The 17667-nt window shown below is 56.4% G+C and overlaps 7 protein-coding genes across 7 annotated transcripts; all 7 read right to left on the bottom strand.

Moving 5' to 3' along the window:
* Nucleotides 1-81: 81 nt before the first annotated feature.
* On the bottom strand, nt 82-561 carry BKA78DRAFT_352917 (uncharacterized protein; the record flags this gene model as incomplete). Its single annotated transcript, XM_066891447.1, has 3 exons — nt 82-155; nt 210-302; nt 390-561. 3 exons carry the CDS (start codon nt 559-561, stop codon nt 82-84), a joined length of 339 nt encoding a protein of 112 aa, XP_066744479.1.
* Nucleotides 562-1093: 532 nt separating this feature from the next.
* Nucleotides 1094-2062, bottom strand: BKA78DRAFT_352916 (uncharacterized protein; the record flags this gene model as incomplete). Its single annotated transcript, XM_066891446.1, has 1 exon — nt 1094-2062. One exon carries the CDS (start codon nt 2060-2062, stop codon nt 1094-1096), a length of 969 nt encoding a protein of 322 aa, XP_066744478.1.
* Nucleotides 2063-2680: 618 nt separating this feature from the next.
* On the bottom strand, nt 2681-3754 carry BKA78DRAFT_295694 (uncharacterized protein; the record flags this gene model as incomplete). The annotated part of the gene is made up of 1 exon (XM_066886515.1): nt 2681-3754. One exon carries the CDS (start codon nt 3752-3754, stop codon nt 2681-2683), a length of 1074 nt encoding a protein of 357 aa, XP_066744477.1.
* A 724-nt stretch (nt 3755-4478) lies between these two features.
* On the bottom strand, nt 4479-7522 carry BKA78DRAFT_352914 (uncharacterized protein; the record flags this gene model as incomplete). Its single annotated transcript, XM_066891445.1, has 2 exons — nt 4479-7159; nt 7222-7522. 2 exons carry the CDS (start codon nt 7520-7522, stop codon nt 4479-4481), a joined length of 2982 nt encoding a protein of 993 aa, XP_066744476.1.
* A 1398-nt stretch (nt 7523-8920) lies between these two features.
* On the bottom strand, nt 8921-11353 carry BKA78DRAFT_352913 (uncharacterized protein; the record flags this gene model as incomplete). Its single annotated transcript, XM_066891444.1, has 3 exons — nt 8921-10625; nt 10673-11194; nt 11247-11353. 3 exons carry the CDS (start codon nt 11351-11353, stop codon nt 8921-8923), a joined length of 2334 nt encoding a protein of 777 aa, XP_066744475.1.
* Nucleotides 11354-13072: 1719 nt separating this feature from the next.
* On the bottom strand, nt 13073-14404 carry BKA78DRAFT_251231 (S-adenosyl-L-methionine-dependent methyltransferase; the record flags this gene model as incomplete). Its single annotated transcript, XM_066884635.1, has 6 exons — nt 13073-13548; nt 13598-13929; nt 13999-14108; nt 14204-14223; nt 14277-14290; nt 14349-14404. The coding sequence occupies 6 exons, from the start codon at nt 14402-14404 to the stop codon at nt 13073-13075; spliced, it is 1008 nt and encodes a 335-aa protein (XP_066744474.1).
* Nucleotides 14405-15004: 600 nt separating this feature from the next.
* On the bottom strand, nt 15005-17300 carry BKA78DRAFT_137333 (uncharacterized protein). Its single transcript, XM_066882702.1, has 3 exons — nt 16732-17300; nt 15214-16646; nt 15005-15159 (listed from the first exon to the last, which is right to left on the bottom strand). The coding sequence occupies exons 1-3, from the start codon at nt 17130-17132 to the stop codon at nt 15113-15115; spliced, it is 1881 nt and encodes a 626-aa protein (XP_066744473.1). The 5' UTR covers nt 17133-17300; the 3' UTR covers nt 15005-15112.
* Nucleotides 17301-17667: the final 367 nt, after the last annotated feature.

Genomic DNA, 17667 nt, shown 5'->3' with positions numbered 1-17667 from the left:
GAACCATACGCCGTCAACACCACCGAGCCATGCCAAGCTCCCTATTCCCAGCCCTGTGAGACATGGTCGTCTATGGCGCATCTACTTGCGAGTCGTAAAGTCCGTCTCCAAGTCAGGTCTTGCGCCCGCCTCGGTGCCCGAGCAAGTACAAGAGTCTACCTCTGATTAGTATCGGCCTGCTTCTCCGTCCATGTTTGCTGGGGACCTACTGCTTGCGCGCTTTCCGCAAGCGCACTTGTCGCCGCTGATGGTGTTCTCTTCGCCGGCGCGGTTGCATGTGCATGCTCCAGCAGCACGCTGGCCTACGGGAAGTTATCAAAAACAGGCCTCTCGAAATAGAGCATACCTAAGAGCACGTGACATGCTTCGACGGGCAATACAAGACATACCGCAGGAGCAAGTAGCACCAGAGACGTGGTTCTCGACAGAAGCCTTCTCACAGGTGCAGTTCAGGGCCTTTTGCTTGCCGCAGGAGCAGGTAGCCTCTTGAGCGCAGACACATCCAGAGCCGTCGCGCTTGCAGCAGGTGGCCGGAACGGCGTTGATGGGAGCAGCAGACATTGTGTTGGATCGGGGTTGACTTGGTCGATTGTTTGGATTGAGGGAAAGAATCGGTGGTTAGAAAAAGAGTAGCAGTTGGCAGAAGATTTATTTCGAGGATGATGAATCGAAAACGGTGCCCGACAGCCTGGGAGGACCCTTTTAACCTTCTTGTTTGGATATCTGATGCTCTATCCATTGACCACGGCAGCCAATCAGGCGCCGCCTGTTGTCAGCAGTGGCAACGAACGTATGATCTATTCACAACACCTCGTTGCACGGTTCGCATTGCATTCCTGATAGTGGCCTCAACTATTCTTCGCTTATTTGAGAGCTCAGTGATTCGTTGCTGCCGCGTCAGACTCTGTCGTTGGCGTTTGCCTGTCATGATTCCGTTTGCTTCTTGCGTGGTCCAAGACCACGTCTAGATTCAGCTAGACGCACCTTCTAGTAGCAAGAGAAAAAGTCCCAACGTTTACTGCGCATTTTATCCCCCGAACATCAGATAATCCCAAACGACAATTCCCCAGCTCTACAGTACGTTGATATTCCATCAGTCCTCCTCTTCTAGCCTCCATATTTCCAACGGCTCCACCCCAGCCCATTCCCCTTCCTGCATCTCTTCCCCATCTAGACACTTCGCCAACCTCTTAATCACACGCACCTGCGCCAACAAAATGCTCTGCGCCTGCACATTGACCTGCGTCGGAAATTCGCACTTGATCCAATCCTCCAACCCCTCAAAGCCCTCGTCGAGCTCAAAGCGGACGTGATGCCTCGACTCGTTGAACCACTTGGACTGCAGGCACCGCCGCATCTGCGTCACAAAGTACCGCTCAAAGTCAAACGTGCCAATGACGCTGGGCACGATGACGAGGCGAAGCTCGACGCCTGTCAGTCCCATGAAGCCTCCCCCGACGCCAAACTCGTCCAGCACGTCGTAGAGCGCCGCCAGGTGACCCAGCGGCCGCACCTCGACGACGGTAACTCCTCGTAGGCGGGCTCGTTGCGCGGGAGAAGTGCGCATCAGGAAGCTCCGTACGCGAGCCGCAATGGGCTTGGCCACCATGTCGTCGCGCGGGCTGGCGGGCTCCTCGCTAAACTCCGTGTCCCAGCGGTTGAAGTACTTGCGGAAGTTGGGCCGCGAGATGTGGCCGCGCGTGCTGAGGTGGAGGTTGTCGAAGACGATGGCATTGCTGGCGAGAGGCAGGTAGACCGTTTCATTGCGGAGTTGGCGGTTCACCCGCCGCACTGCCCAGAAGTTTTGTTCTGCTTTTGCTGCTGCTTTTTCTGCTTGCTCTTTCGCCGCTTCTTCTTCCTCGCGGTTGCAGCTTGCACGAGTCGAGTCCAGTTCCAGGGATACTGCAGTAGTCCTTTGGGAGTTTCTGACGCTGGCGGGGACTAGGCGTCCGGTGCCATATTCATAGCGGAGACCGACTGGATCACTGACAACATGCTTCAAGATGATGTCTCTCAGTTCGCGGGGCAGGCTTAAGAGTGGGGACGTGGACGAAGGAGCCATTTCGATTTCCTATACCCATGGGCTCTGAAGAGGGGTCGAGGTATTCGAAGATGATACACCTGCCAGACGTAATGGTCGAGGGTAGAGCGCGAAAAGTTTGGGAGAAACACAGTGAAGCCTTTCGCTGTCCGAGATGTAAGAGGCTGATCACATGATGACCATCCACATTAGGAAACGTCAATGACCGGGGTCAATTGGTGGACTACAGTAGACTCGCTCGGCTAGATTATTCTTAGACATGCTCTTAGGGATTCGAAGTTGATGTGGACCATCGACAATTAATTCAGTATTTCGTACCTCGAAGCTATATGCGCCGTATGGGTATCAAGATGCCTCGGAGATTTCTCCGCTCTAGGGGAGAATGATGTCTGAAGTGAAAGACGTCTCGCATGCTGACCGACCAGAACGGATAATTTCCTAGATTTGGATCGGTTTTGCTAGCCTTCTCCAAGCCAGCGAGCAAAATTCAATGGCGCACTGAAAAACTCCCATCGTTGCAGCTGCGTCGCGCTGCCTTGGCGTTGAGACGAAGCCCGTCTCGCTACCAGCACTGTACAAGACTGGCCCAAAAGATACAGTAGAATCAAATCGAACCGTAGACTTGCTCTTGCTAAGTCTTCATTTGGCCGGTTGGTCGAAGCCGGGCAGATCGTCAAGTCCGCCGACGGATTGGATAAACTTTTCGAAATCGATTCCGTGCGATTCGAAAAGCTCCTTCGCCTGCTTTACAGCAGCCTCCTGGCGCTGAGGAGTAAATCCACCGGGCTGGCTGCTCTCGTACTGGACGATTTCGATCCACCGGAAGAAGAGGGACTCCTTGCCAATGGCATCCAAGCGGTCCTTGAACGCAACAATCTTCTTGCGACCCTCGTCTTCGTCCGCGGCGCCAGGGCCCTCGTCCAGCTTGTGCACCTCCCACACGCACCAGCCCACCTCGTCGCCGGCGTACACCCACACGCTCTTTTGAAACGGCGCCTCGTCGACCTGCTTCTTGTCTAACAGCTTCGTCGCCCGCACCATGGCGTTGTAGTCCAGATCCCAGCTGTCGTTCATCATGACGTAGCCCGTCTTCTCACGCACGAAGCGCTTCTCGATCGCCGGCAGGATGCGCGTCATGAAGAATGGGCTGTCCTCACCCTTGAATGTCGACTCGTCACCGAACAGCTCTTCACGGCCCCAGGTGCGGCTTCTCCGCACATATACCTCGCGTGCGCGGAAGCCCGTCTGAAATCGCCATGATGCGGCGCTGTCGGGCGACTCCAGGAAGAATGTGAGCGGCCAGTTGCCCACCACCACGACGAGCAGGTAGTCCAATATGAAGATGATCGACCGCTTGGCCGCTATCGTAAGCAGCTCAACCCAAGTCTTGGTGTCGCGTGTTACGCTGTACGCCGTGTCGTTGCCCAGCGCCGCAAGAACCAATTCCCAGTACGTCGGCAAAGCCATGTAGGCGCGCCACAGGATGACGAGACAGATGAGGACATTGAGGGCGATGGGGATCGCGAAGACTTGTTTTTTGAACTCGACCGGAAACGTGTCGATGTGCGTAATGTAGACTTTCGAGGGATCGAGCGCCTCAACGAATGGGTCGAGAGAGGCCGGAACGGGAGAAAACGGCGGCGGTGCGGTTGCGGGAGCTTTCGACGGTCGCACTGCTCCCTTGGAACTCGACTTCGCGGCCTTTCGAGCCATCGGTGAGCGATTGATCGCAAGTCGCCGTTGTTGAGAAAGCTTGGAAGCGCGAATGTGCCAACGGGCTTTTTGGCGAAGATGCGAGCTAGGGAGAACTAGGGAGAGCTGTCCCAAATTCATCAATTCGGACTTAAGCTCAGGTTACTCCGCACCAGCACAGGGGGGTGCCGACTTCGTCGTCGCACACGCGACACAGCTCACTGGGCGGGGCAAAACAAAAACATGTCATGGCAACAGACATCATGGTCTCATTGTTGTTTAGATAATTGCAATCCCTCATCTCATCCTCGCGTATGACTCCAGATATCGCCCGACGAGGCGAACCGATACCCCGAGCAGAAGCTCGACTACTGCTTGAACACCGTCAACCAGAAAAAAGGAAAGGAAAAAGTTGAAAAAGAAACCCGTACAATGAACTTCCCATGTCCTCTTTGACCCCCGTTGGACTGAGAGGAAAACGTTCTCGCACCAACGAGGAGGACTGACTGAAAAGAGAATGAGCAGCAGATAACCTTTTGAGAGCCGAGTTGTGGTAATACAAAACCTCCCACCGTGACCATGCGTGTTGCCATTTCGACCTTCGTGACCTAATTCCACTGTTGGTACGCAACTTTAGACCATTGCAAACCGATGACCCATTTCCGCAATCGCAAGCCAGTCCAGTATCCACACTTTCCATGAGTGAGAGAGCTTTTTGAACCGGTTGATCCATGAACGCCAACGATTAATGACCATAATTGCCGCCCCAGCCGCCTCCACGACCGTAGTTGCCATAGCTGCCGCCGAAACCGGCGCCGTAACCACCGTATCCGCCACCGTGGCTCTGGCCCGCCTGGTGTCCACCAAGTCCACCCAATCCGTAGCCCGAACCGGGGTATCCAAAGCCTTGGTGGGATTGGGGCGGAGGAAGACCAGACTGAGCACCCTGACCGACCGAGTTGGTGGCAGATCCAGGACGACCAGGCTGACCCAGCGCCGAAGGACTAGGTCCAGATGGGGCCTTGTCGCCAAATGGCTTCAAGGAATCCTCGTTCGCAGCCTGGGAAGCAGTCTGCTGCTGTCCGTAGGGCTGGGTCTGACCGGGGAACATTCCCTGGCTGCGTCCAAAGACGTCGGGCATGGCGCCAAAGGCACCGCTGCTGGCAGTGTGCTGCTGTGTCTGGGTAGGCTGGCTGGAGCTGGCGCGGTAGTCGCCGAGACCGCCACCAAGAGCGCTCTCGCGGCCATGCATAGAAGAGGCGCCAAATCCGCCAACGTTGGCCGGAGAAGACGCGTGCGCATCGTAAGTCGTTTGGGGAGACATTCCGTAGCCGTGGTGAGGTTGGCCGTACATACCCTTGCCGAAAGGAGCACCGTAGCCCTGCTGGCCGTAGGCGCCTCCGTACTGGTTCATGTAGGCACTGTAGTAAGGGCTGCTGTAGTAAGGGTGGTTCGCGTAAGGGAATGCTCCGTGGCCAGTCTGGCCGTGGGGCTGGTGCATGTGTTGAGATTGAGCTGCAGGATGGTGCTGAGCAGCAATCGAAGGAGCAGGGGTGTTCTGACCGCTGTTTTGGGCGTCTCCATAGCGGTTCTGAGTCTGTTGAGTCGTATTAGAAGGTGATCGATTTGTGATGGATGTCATTGGTCCCAGTGAAGCCCTCGGCTGTGACACGCCAGGATCCTCATGGCCTTTGTGGGACCATGGACCTTGTGGATTCTCCTTCGAAGAAACCTGGCGGCGTTCTGGGTTCTGAAATTGCTGTGAGACGTGATGCGGGAATGTGCCTACCTGCTGGGGTTGGGTGGTGGGAAATGCGGAGTCGGCGGCTTGTCCAAAGGCGGCGGGCTTTGGCTGCTGAGCGTCCGCGTCCTGCTGGTTTCCGCCGGCTTGTTGTCCGAATGAACCATAGTAGTTCTGGTACGCGTTACGCTGGTTCTCTGAGGTGTAGTACGACGAGTAGTCGTTTGGAGCAGTGGAGAATCCACCAAGAGTGGAAGGAGCCTGAGAGTGCTGGAGACCCTGGGAGTGGCTCGGGAAGCTGTCGAATTGGGTGGGCTGAGAGACGGGAGCCGCGAAAGGATCGTAGGGCTTCTGGGCGGCGGGCTCCGTTGGGATGTTTTGGCCGAAGCGGCCGAATTGGTTGTAGGGTTGAGTCTGCTGGTTGGGAATAGCAGGCGACTGCTGCTGAGGAGCAATTGGCTGGTGCTGGGCAACAGGAGGAAGACCGGGAGCGGGTTTGGGCGTCGGAACAGACTCCTGGACTTGGGGCTCGTTTTGAACGGGCGGGCGGGGCGCAGGAGGGAGCGAAGCCTTTGGCTGCTGAGTTGGAGAGTGCTGCGGCGGCTGAGCGCGAGTCTCTGCTTCCTCACGGTCCTCGTCCACATCCAATGAGGCATCTCCATTCAATCCCATGCTTCCAAACTGCACAGCAGCGCGGTCAACAGCATGGTTGCCCGGCATGACGACAGCCTCCTGCTGCTCCAGAACCTTCCTTTGGTAGCTGCCAGTGCGAGGTGTAGCAGCAGTTGCCTTGTGTGCGGTGGTAGCAAATCCTCCCAGAACTGGACGTGTGGCCGGGGTGGTGCGCTGAGACGCAGGCAACGGCGTCGCAACGCCAATCGTGCTGCCGCTCGCGACTGTGCTAGCAGCCGTGCCGGTAGGGGCAGGCTCCGCAACATTGGGCAAATTCTCGAGGTTCTCTTCGGTAAGCTCATCCGTCGAGGGAGCAAGCTGGGCAGGTGTAGCTTCCTGAACTTCCGGCACGGTCTTGGGCGGCTCAGGAGCTGCGGCTTGAGGCTCCGAGGCCGGAACTTCGTCAGCAACGGGAGGGATTGGCAGCTCTTCGGACTGCACAGCTTCGGCTTGCTTGTTCGTTTCGGGCTCCACAGGCGCGGCGGGCGCGGCGGGTTCCGGAGGAGGTGCAGCAACAGCTGGCTTGGGGGGCGCGGGTGCCGGCTTGGGCTTCGCAAACATGCTGGCCCAGGTCTTCTTGGGAGCCTCTGCAATGATGCTGCTCTTGACTGCTTCAGGAGCAGGCGCTGGCGCGGCCTCGGAGGTGCCCGCCTTGTCCCAAGTGTTGTCTCCACTACCCGTGTCGGGTTGCGCAACAGTGTCCCAAGCTCCAGCAGAGCTAGTGTCCAGCTGCGTGTTGTCCCACGCGTTCGACTCGGCCGTGGGAACAGACACAGGTCCTCCAGAGCGGGCGCCGTTCGCAGCATGCGCTCCACCGCGGCCACCACGGAATCCACCACGGCCTCGCTCAGTACCACGTCCACGTCCGCCGCGTGTGCCCTCGAAACGGCCCCTTCCACGAGTGGCTCCAGATGTCATCGCCGCCGAATCAGTGTTGGATGGGGCATTCTCCTTGACCTTGGAGCGGGACCTGTCGTTCTTCTTAGGAACTTCAGCGAACTGGGATACTTGGCCTGGAGGTAGTCAAGGGTCAGCAGACGAGCAAGAGACACGGCAAGGGCAAGAAAGCACCCACCCTCAAGAATCTTTTCGCTTGCGACGTTGAGATCGCCGTCGCTCTCCTGCAAAGCCAGAAGCAGGTCGAGGTCGGTCCAGTCAGGGAACGTCTCCTTGATGGTCGCCAATTGGTTTGCGTATTCTTGCTTCATTTGGCCGAGCTCGCCTTCTTCGGCTGACGCGTCGGTTGAGGTAGCGCTCTTGTGAGAACCGTTGACTTGTTTGTGCGTCCTGGGGCCACGGGAGCTGTAGCCGCCCCGGCCACCGCGAGCTGAGCTTCGACCGCGTGGAGCGGCCGGCCGTGACTGTGTGTCTGACATGATTGTAGGGGAGAGGTGGTGAGTCTGCTGGAGAGGCAGAGGAGAAGGTAAGGTCGATGGTGCAGAGTCGGAGCGGTGTTAGGTTGACGCGAAAGCGACGCAGACGAGCAAGGTGTGTGCCGCCGGGCTGCTGGCCGGCCAAGTCAAGAGGCTACGGGCGCTGTCGGGTCGCAGGTCGCACGCGTAAACGGCGGGCGCACGGCGAATTTTGGAGGAGAGGGACCTGTATAGGAGAGAGCCCTGCAGGCCAAAATAGTGAGAGGTGGGAGAACGACGATGCAGAGATCGAGTGTGGACAAGCTGGTTCGAAGGTTGCGCGGTCACAGAGAACGCTCAACTAACTTTGTGACGACCCGCTCCAAACGGGCCTAGCGGCAAGCGCTCCACCACATTCGCCATCCTCCTAGTCACCACCACACACTCTCTCCCTTTCCGCTCTCCACAGCAGCTGACTCTGTGTCTCCTCCTCCCGCCGTCTCCGCTCTGGGCATCGCTCCGCTTCGGTTCTACGCCTGCCTGCGCTCCACCGCAAACAGCCACCTCCATTCCGGCACTGCTCCTCTCCTCTTGTACCCTCAAGCTTCAGGTATCCGAGCACAAGCTGCACCTACCCGACCCGAGCAAGCATATACATCATCTTCGTCCTCATTCTCCGCAGCACGCCCAATGTCGTCGTCGCCCGCCTTGACCAGAGTGCCTAGCTGGCTGCTCGGCCCGTCGCCTGGCAAATGTGGCTAATGCATGCATTTCTTCTGTCACGGCCCAATCGGTACCAGAATGTGAGGCAAGGACTTTGGGGAAAACGTCCACCAAACGTTACCTTACAGTTGCCCTGCCCTGCCGCTCTCAGCCAGCTGCGGCGGTAGCATTGTTTGCACGTCGTCCATCGACCAACGCAGAAGCCTTGATGCGTCCGGCTATCGAATGGAAAAGCGGATGTGGGCATGACTTGTTTGCGCAGCTCGCACTGACTGCTCTAGAAGGCAAGGCTCGACGCTGGCCGGTCATGCACGTGGATGATAGCTCTGTCGCGACCTTAAGCCGTGAATTTTTTCAACAATGATGAAAGCTCCTGCGGTGTCTTGCCATCGCTGCCATGTCTGGACGGCATTGGATGCTCTGCGCGTCGACCCTGGGACGCTAGTACCGAGGCACTCTAGTCCTGCAACCCGTGGGTTGCATCGACGGGAATGTTTCTCCTGCGAATCCTGTTATTGCAATAAAAAGCACTCGTCGGTACAGCTGTGAAGACAAACGGGGTTCTAAACATTTACTGGCTAAAACCTACTCATGCGTAGGGGTATCTCGCAACGAATCAGCAAAATTACACATTGACATTACCCAGTTCCCAAGCTTCATCCAATATGCCTCCACGCAGGTAAGACTACGGGAAAGATCTCAGAAGAAGTCTCCCAGCTCGAGCGGCACGATTCTTCTCCTGGGCGTATGCCACCTGCCGCCCGTCTCCTCGGCGCCCATCCCCGCACAATCGACCCCATCAGCGTCGGATCCTCCCCACGTCCTGACCGGCCTCCTCATGCGGACGCCCAGCAGGTCCGTAGCCCGCACGACCGCCTCTTCGCTGCCTTCGACATCGGGCTCAAGCCAGTACTCGACTTGTAAACCAGGGGTACCCATCGAACCGCTGAAAGTGTAGCGAGAGTGCACGACACCTTCTTCCTCGATGACGACCTGCATGTGTGGTTTGCTCGCGTTGCCGTTGGTGTTGTTGGTAGGCATGTGGATGGACGTGATGGCGCCGGTACTTGCAACGCTGGACATGCTCGACCCGCGACTCCTGGTCCCGGTAGTTTCAACGCTCGAGGCGCCTCCAGAGCCAGACAGAGACGTGAAGGACAGCGACGCGGAGGCGTCGATGCGGGACTGCGCGGCCTGGCGAGCAGCAGGGAGGGTGCGCGTTGAAGGCTTGACAGGGGGTATTTCTTCGACCGTTTCGAGCGTTGTTGATATTATTGGAGGCAGGGTCGTCGATGGCGGGAAGCAAACGTCTTCGTCTAACTTCGAATCGTGTTCATCGGCGAGATCCTGCTCCTTGAGTAGTTGTGCGTCCGAGGGGTGCATGATGTTGGAGATTGGCTTGCAAACAGCCTGCAGGTGGCCGTTGTGATCGGCGGGAGCTCGCAGCCGGCGAAGGGCAGGAAACGTGCCCTCGGAAATAGAGATGGCCAACTCCTCGGTGGCCGCGCCTGGCATTAGAATGTCCCAGTGCAAGTACCGGAGAGAAGGAGAGCTGAAAACTGGACGGTAGACGGGCGTAAATGGCGCAACCCCTGGAGAGCCCTCTTGAACGATTGTGAAACGCTCGAGCGAGGTGCAATTTTCGAGGAAAGAAACAACAATTAAAAGATCGATAATTTCCAGGTCAACCAAGGAGAGAGAAGCGAGTCCTTTGGCGGCTGCGGAGCGAGAAAAGCGCATAAGGCCCTTGTCCGTGACGCCGTCCAGGGCATCGAGACGAAGGCGCTTCAGTGGCGGTATGGCTCCCAAAGTGCGGTCGTTGAAGTCAGCGGATGAGAAATTGGAAAGATGAAGATCCTCAAGATGTTGAAGTTTGCGAAATGTAGCAACGAATGACCGGAAATCCATGATGCTCGTACCCTCGCCGTGCAAGAAAAGCGTCTTGAGATTGGTGCTGTAATCATGATGATGCAAGAAAAGCTCCGTTGGGCCCGGGTACAATTGCAATGCTGCTACACGCGAGGTCTTTTCCAGTGAAATGGGCTGATGGTTGATAGGCTGCGAGATCAACCAAGCGCGTTCCTTGAGGTGTAATCTTGAAGACAGAGCATGGTTTAAGCGATCAAATTCATGCCTGTATATCCAATGGAAGCCCGTTAGTCGCTCGAGGTTGGGACAGGCCATAACGATAGAGGCGAGGTCGTTGATGATTTCTTGCGTTTCGTTGTAGTTTGCTTCGGCAAATGCTTGCTGCAACTCGTAGGCCTTGATCTCGCGCACCATACTGCCATATGCAGACTTTTCTCGTAGGACCTTTCGAAGTGTCTTCAGCCTGCCTGGTTTCGGGGGCGCTGTCTTGCCGAACTCAGGTTTCTCTGGCGCTGGAATCCACAAGGTGGAGTACCTGATCCCTGTAAGTCTATCAATGCTATTAGATTGGAAACCACTTACATATGCGCCCTTGATGCCTTGTCCCACACGCGGCTAGTCAACGAAACACTGTGCAAGTCTCGCAGGTAGCACGCTGTGCAGCTATTCGCGCCTTTTCCAAAGTGCAACACCTCAAGCTGCCGCATGATGCAGGCGTAGATCTCCTTCGAAAGTTGACGGAAAATGGGGGGCTGACGTGCGCTCACAGCCTTTGACATGGAGGACAAGTCGGACCTGGCTGAATGGGGTCTGCTTGGCTGAGTGGTCTCTGACGAGGTCTTTTGCGTCCTGACGCTCATAGAGCGCTCAATTTTGAGGACGCCCCTTGCAGTTGAGCTCACAGATCCTGTTCGAGATACCGAAGACTCCCTCTGCCGGAAATGGGGTCCTCTGGAAAATGGCCTGCTGAGCGACGCCGTCCGCGAATGCCTTTGAGAATTGGAGCGCCAGCGCGGCACGTCGACTGCCGGCGCAGCATCTTCTCCCTCGTCTTCCTCTGGTATCAATTCTGGTCTTGGTTTCCCCTCGAAGCTGAACCTGGGCCTTGACTCGTATTGTTAGGACAAGATGGATCGACATGTGGAGCCGCACGTACATGTACTCGACAACCGGGTCGGGACGCTGCTGTATTACAAGATCCGGCATGTTGCTTATCAAGTCGTTCATGAAGACCGAGTCATTCAATGTCACAAACTGCGCCATGGCCGGATATGCGAGCAGTCGCTCTGCCCGCTACTGTTCCGGCGATGCAGCAGCAGAGAGAGGATGGAGGGACGTTGAGTTGGAGTGAAGGAATGTTGTGCTGTTCGGCGGCCAAAGTCCGCGCGCACCATGCGCCATGCCGACGGGTTGAAAATCGTCCGATTCAGGGCCACGGGCATCTGGGCTCCTGCTAGGAATGGCGGATTGCCGCGAGGCTTGCGTCTGAGTCCGGCTGGTCTCCTCTCGTGTTGAGCTAGCGTCGGCTTGATCTGGTGCACTACGCCATGGCGGACCACACGAATGGGTCTCAAAAAACAAGCCTTCGGACTCGATCTTAGCGGAAATCTTCCCGCGTTTCTTCAGGCCGCATCCAAGAGCTTTTTGTTGGACAGACTTTCGGTCCTTCTTTCGACGAAGGTGCGAGGAGCACACGAGTCTTTTTGTCTGGACTGGTGCCCGGTTCCGCCACCTCCGTGTAAGGATCTCTCATGTTCGGAGACAAAATCTCAGGTCACCCACCTTGTTTCTCCTCCACCACGACAAATCTGACAGGCACACCCGGAATTCGGAAAAGGGGAGGACGCGCCTGTCAGGTCTCTAGTTGCGAACTGGTGACCGCTAGCCACTGAAAGCGCGTAGCCATCTCGTGCGTGAACTATTGCCACCCTTTGCCGCGGTTCACTTACCAACCGTCCCCAACTGAAACACAAGCCTGGCCCCATCTCTCGCTTTCTTCACCCGGGGAACGATAGGCTTTGCATACAGCTTAGCGGCTCTTCCCGCGTGGCAGAGGGAAACAAATCCCAAGTCACGGCGGGGACTTGATAAGTCGCGTGCTTCTGACGTAGCATCTCCTAGACTGGTTAGTTCTTTCGGGGCGCGTTCATTCTGCATGAAACTCGCGTCTTGAATGCGAACCCAACCGAGAACCCTGCATAAGTATCGTTGAGCCTCGCTGCATATGCTTCCCAATGCGTTCGACGAAGCAATATTCAGGCGCTCGCGTTGTTTACCCTTCGCGGCAATGACGAGGCAGAAGTTTTCAATGCGCCATGAATTTCGACAATACGAGCCGGGGACTTTGCCATGCTCAGGTACCAACTTCGTGTAACTTTTCTCGCTTGCAACATGTCGAGCGATCAAAGAGCAAGACGCCTGAAAGTCTCCCTAGCGCGGTTAGTATCGAATACATGAGGTCGACCACACTATTGGATTGGCAAATGAGAGCCGCATTTCGTTACGCCCGCTGGTCGCGTCAAAGGAAACCAGAAAGCAGGGCAGGCCAAGATTTGGAAATGAGAAACAATCACAGGGCAATCAATGAGACCAACGTGGAGGAAAATGTGTTTTCACCATCCAATCCAACACCGCAGGATGCTTATGAAATCTGACTACTACCGTGCGACCCGTGGGAAGGGCGACTTTGTTTGAAGAAGCCCTGGCCGCTTTTCTTTTTGGGATCCCGTCTTTGAAGACGAACCATTGGATGCCGCGAAACACCGTCCGCTGAATGCTGCTGATGAAATCTCCGGCGTGTCGTGCATCTATGTCTATGCTGGAAAACATCTCCGCGATTCTCATTTCGGGCGTGTCTCGTCGACCTCGTGTGCCCTACGAAGTTCGGAGGGGTATTTTGCGCCTTGGAAACAGGGTCCGTGTGAAGACCCTCAACACCTGTCGGGTATTAGCGTAAGTCACCAGTTCCGAGGCTCGTGTTTCCTACATCTTGTAAGCTCCAGCGCCGGAAGCAACCCTGCCCGGGTCGGCAGTTTCCAGCTTGTACGTGATGGAGATATCCAAGTCACGCGGGTTCTTGTCGTTGGGCCTGTTGGTCAGTTGACCAACAATCTTCTCGCCCGTCTCGACGGTCAAGACGTCTTGAATGTAGAAGACAGTCTGTTTCCAGTGCGTGTACTTGGTGTGGGGGCCGGTCGAGAACTTGATGGGCTTGTGGCAGGCGCTGAACTCAATGTCGAACCACGCAATGATGGCGTGGACAAAGTCATTGCGACGAACGTTGAGCTCGTAGCTGGCCTGGAAGGCGAGATCTTCCTTCTTGACCGTGTAAAGGTCAATGTTGAAGACGGGAGCGGGGTCGGTGACGACGGCCTTCATGTCGACCGTGTCGACGAGAGGCTCGGTCAGGGCGGTGTGCTTCAAGGGGGTGTAGTCAAAGCCCCAGACATTGTCCCAGACTTGATTTTGTGAGCGATCCGCATGAACCGAAAGGAGAGTACAACTCACAGCCAATCTTCTCGTCCTTGTATTCGCCGTCTTCAATACCGGCCATGTAGATGGTGGCCTTGTCGGGGAAAATCAGACCGCCGGGGGCCAGGTACTTGTCACGAGCAAACAAGACGGTGTCAAGCATGCTCTCGTACAGCAAGAAGTAGCCCATCCACTCGGAGATGATGATGTCGACCTGGGGGAAAGGCAGGACGACCTCCTCCATCTTGCCTTGCAAGAGGGTGATCTTGTCGCTCATGCCGTTGACCTCGACAATCTCCTTGGCCTTTTCGATGATTGTGGACATGTCGACACCGATGACGTGCTTCGCACCAGCCTTGACGGCGAACCTAGGTTGCGCGCACGTTAGAATCTAGCAATTCTCAAGGCGGCGGCCAGGCTTCGGGAGGGTTGCAAACATGCTGAGGATGGATGTACCGCATCCGACGTCGAGGACGACCTTGTCCTTGAACAGGTGGCGATTCTGGTAGATCGAGTCCCTATAAGACCTTGTGCGAACCTCATCTTTCTATAGGAGCACATGTGCGTGTTAGCGGGTGATTCTGCGTGGATGCGCCGCGCTACAGCAGAAGAAGCAGCAGCAGCAGGATCATAGGCACGTACCAACATCTCCTCGTGGATGCCTTTGCGACACGTTAGCAACCGCTACTTTTAGCTGGACATGGCGTGAACTAACCATGGTGGTTGTAACTGCTCGTGATGTTAGCCGTGAACCCTGAGAGGAGCTTTCGCAAGTGTGGCGACTGACCTGTTAAAGTAATGAGCCTCGGAGTGAGCGAGACCAGCCATGGGATCACCCGCCATCTTGAAATTGAAGTGAAGGAGCGAAGACAAAAAGAACGCGACGCAAAGGACGAAGAGGTGCTTGAGAAAGTCAGGCCGACTCGTTTTTGCTGGACGACAACTTTCAAGCGCGCGCACGGACGGCCTCGGAGCGCGGCGTTCTTCAAGGCTTATCGCTGCCGTTATCGCGACCGCCTCCAAGACCCTGTGCTTGCCTCGCCGAGGCACTTTCTCTCCAGGACAAGAATTACCTGGCTTGAACAAGTCCAATCGAGCAGGAGTGAGCCCAATCGCAGACGCCCTACGAGACGTCGCGAACAATTCTCCACAATGTTCCTCAACCGCTACTCCAAGCCGAAATCATCTCATCATCGAAGCCAGTCTCCCAACATGGAATGCCCCAGCTATCACATTTATGCTACCGTTCATTTGCACAGGGATCTGACCTCAAATTGCATGGCCGTCGGGGTTGATGCAAGGAAATACCGACGTTCTCTCAGCACCCAGCGCTGACAATTTCAGCCAAAGTGGCACCACTCTCAAGAGAAACTCAAATCACCGCACACCGAAACCGAGGGCAACTCCTGCTATCGCCCGCTGCCAAGTCATGGAGACGCTAAACGCTTTTCCCATCCGGAGGGTATCTTTGAAATGACATATTGAAGGACATCATTGACCGCGGAAAACACCAAACGCCTAGAGATCAACATGAAGAAGGTGGAGACCATCTTAAGATGCTAGAAGTTCGCCAATAACATAGAGAAAGTCATCGCAGTCTGGGAATAACGGTTAGCTCACAACACTACCATCATAAGACGAACATGACCTACCACTTGTCGAGGTGAACCGAACCTCGTGACGGCCGTTCCTCCCCCTGAGCGGCACAAAAGAATTACAAAAAACATAAGTATGAAGCTCACTGAATTCAACAGTACGGTTGTCCAATCGGTGCAGCCAGCCGCGCGTGCGCAAGAGATCCGATACAAACGCAGTCCAGATGGGCGTTCTCTTGGAGCGGCCGTGGCGGGAGGTGCCCTCAAAGCGGATGGAACCCGACTTTGTGTCGCGGAAGATGCGCAGGGCGTGGAGCAAGCCGTCGTCCTTGATCTCGCCGCCAAACAGCTGCTCCTCACCTGGCGCGAAGAAGTCGTCCTCTCCTAAATCGTACTCGACGGGATCCTGGTATTTGAGTCCGATACAAATGCAGTAGAAGAGGACCATGCGTTCGGAAGAGGCGAAGCGGAGGACGGCCCATAGATCGAGGCCGCCGTCGTGCTTGTTGATCCGGCAAAACTGCAGAGATGCTCCAACTCGCATGATCTTGAGCGCTGTTAGAGGGAAACAGTAGCGACGACGTTCCCCTGAAGGATCCTTGGTCAAGAACACAATTCTGGCTCGATTATCCGTCGGCCGCCAGTACAAGCGGACGAAGACTTCCGAAGCCTCAAACGGGTGCTCGACAACCTTGACGAAGCCTTCGGCCCATAGTCTATTCACAGCATCAGGCATGTCTCGGCCAAAGCACCTCGTCGGCTGGCCCAGCCCTCCGCGGAATGGTGATAGTGGATGCCTTCCGTCGTACACGTTCATGGCCCAATGCTGCGAAGTTGATGAAGAGGACGCTTCTACCGTCACAGATCGCGGCCAGGCGGAGAACTCTGCCCATGAGGAATCTGAAATGGCCGGAGACATGGGCGCCTCTGACTCTTCTGGAGGCGAGAAAATATACTCTTCCCTATCCCACTCCTCAGCATACACCCACTTGGGGTATTCGGCTGGTGGAGGAGGTGGCGGTGGTGGTGGTGGAGCAGGTCCGAATGCTGGTGACCGAGCGCGTGGATTGAATCTGGGAGGCGGAGGTGGAGGTGGGGGGAGATGCTGAGGGGGAGGAGAGTCTGAAATAATCTCCACAATAGGGTCGTCAGGGTAAGGAGGACGACCTAGTCGAGGCGGAGCAGCGCGATGTCTGACTGGTGGTGACTCAGGCCGTCGAGGCGGTGGAGGAGGTGGAGGAGGAATGGAAATGGGCCTAATAATTGGTGACTCTGCGCGTGGACCACGACGTTGAGGCGGGGCAGGACGATGCCTCACGCCTGGTGACACAGGCCGTGGACCGAATCTTGGAGGCGGAGGCGGAGGCGGAGGCAGACCAGGACCAGGACCAGAACCAGGACCACCGGCTTCCGTTGGGAATGACACTTGTCGAGCTTGAAGTCTCCTGAGGGGCTTGGTGATTGGTCCCAGATCGTCCGGGTCGCGGTCACTGACTATTTGATGAGCGAAAAGTCGTACGCATCAAGGGGTACATGGGGTGAAAGGAGGGGTAAGGCAAAAAGGAGACTACAGACTGTTTAAGCACGTCGTTCAAGCCCACGGCCAAGTCCTGATACAACTGCAAGCGGTTGCTCAGCGACAAGCCCTCATCGACGCAAATACGCACGAGGCCCTCCCAATTGCGGCGGACGTTGGGTGACGTGAGGCCGAGAAACTCGACACTGAGCGTCTCGGTCGTGGCGGCCACGCTGTCGCAGAGCAGCTCCATCTCGGGCGCCGCCGTTGCCAGGGCAGCGCGGTATTTGGGCTTTGGGACTTTGCAGTCGAGCCCGCGCAGCTCCGCGCTGATGGCGAACAGCCGGCTGATGGACGAGAGGTACTCGTAGGCGTGCTCTCGCACGTCGTCGACCAGCTCTTTCATGCCCGCTGCCACCTCCTCCACTTGCTTGGCGACTGCGATGAGCGGCCAGTCCATTTTGTGCTGCCGCGCATGAATGGATGGGTTTTTGATTGCCAGAAGTGGTGCGACTCTCTTCCAGCAGACGGATAGACGGGTGAGCCAACAATCGACGGGGCGGCGCTAACCAAACGGGCAGAAATGACTGTACGAGGTGGTGTAGCTAGATAGGTAGAAACAGAATTGGGGCCAACTACTGGGGGGACCAAAACGAGAAGTGGGGGGGACGCCAGATGACGGACAAGAAAAGAAAAAGTAGAACAGAGACGGCAGAGAGCGAGCGAGCTGGCGCAGCGAGACGTGACGAGTCGATTGAGGTTCCAGTCGGGTCGTTGCTGTAGCCTTGCTGCTTGCTTACCCATGAGCTGTCAAGCAGCGGAACCAATGAGCGGCGACGAGCGCGGAGTCGTCCGCGCCGCATGGTGGAAGCATGCATGGCTGCTTCTGGCCGGCGCTTGGAGTGAGACAGTCATAGCCAGACATCATGTCCACCGCCATGTGTCGTGGCCATGGTGTTGAGTCTGAATTGTTGTTTGACTCGCGCGTCGACACA

The sequence above is a fragment of the Phyllosticta capitalensis genome, assembly GCF_038381095.1.
Source record: "Phyllosticta capitalensis strain CBS 128856 chromosome Unknown BKA78scaffold_5, whole genome shotgun sequence".
Classification (NCBI taxonomy): Eukaryota; Fungi; Ascomycota; class Dothideomycetes; order Botryosphaeriales; family Phyllostictaceae; genus Phyllosticta; species Phyllosticta capitalensis.
The sequence above is the reverse complement of the archived record's forward strand: the minus strand, read 5'-3'. Positions and strand labels throughout refer to the sequence as shown.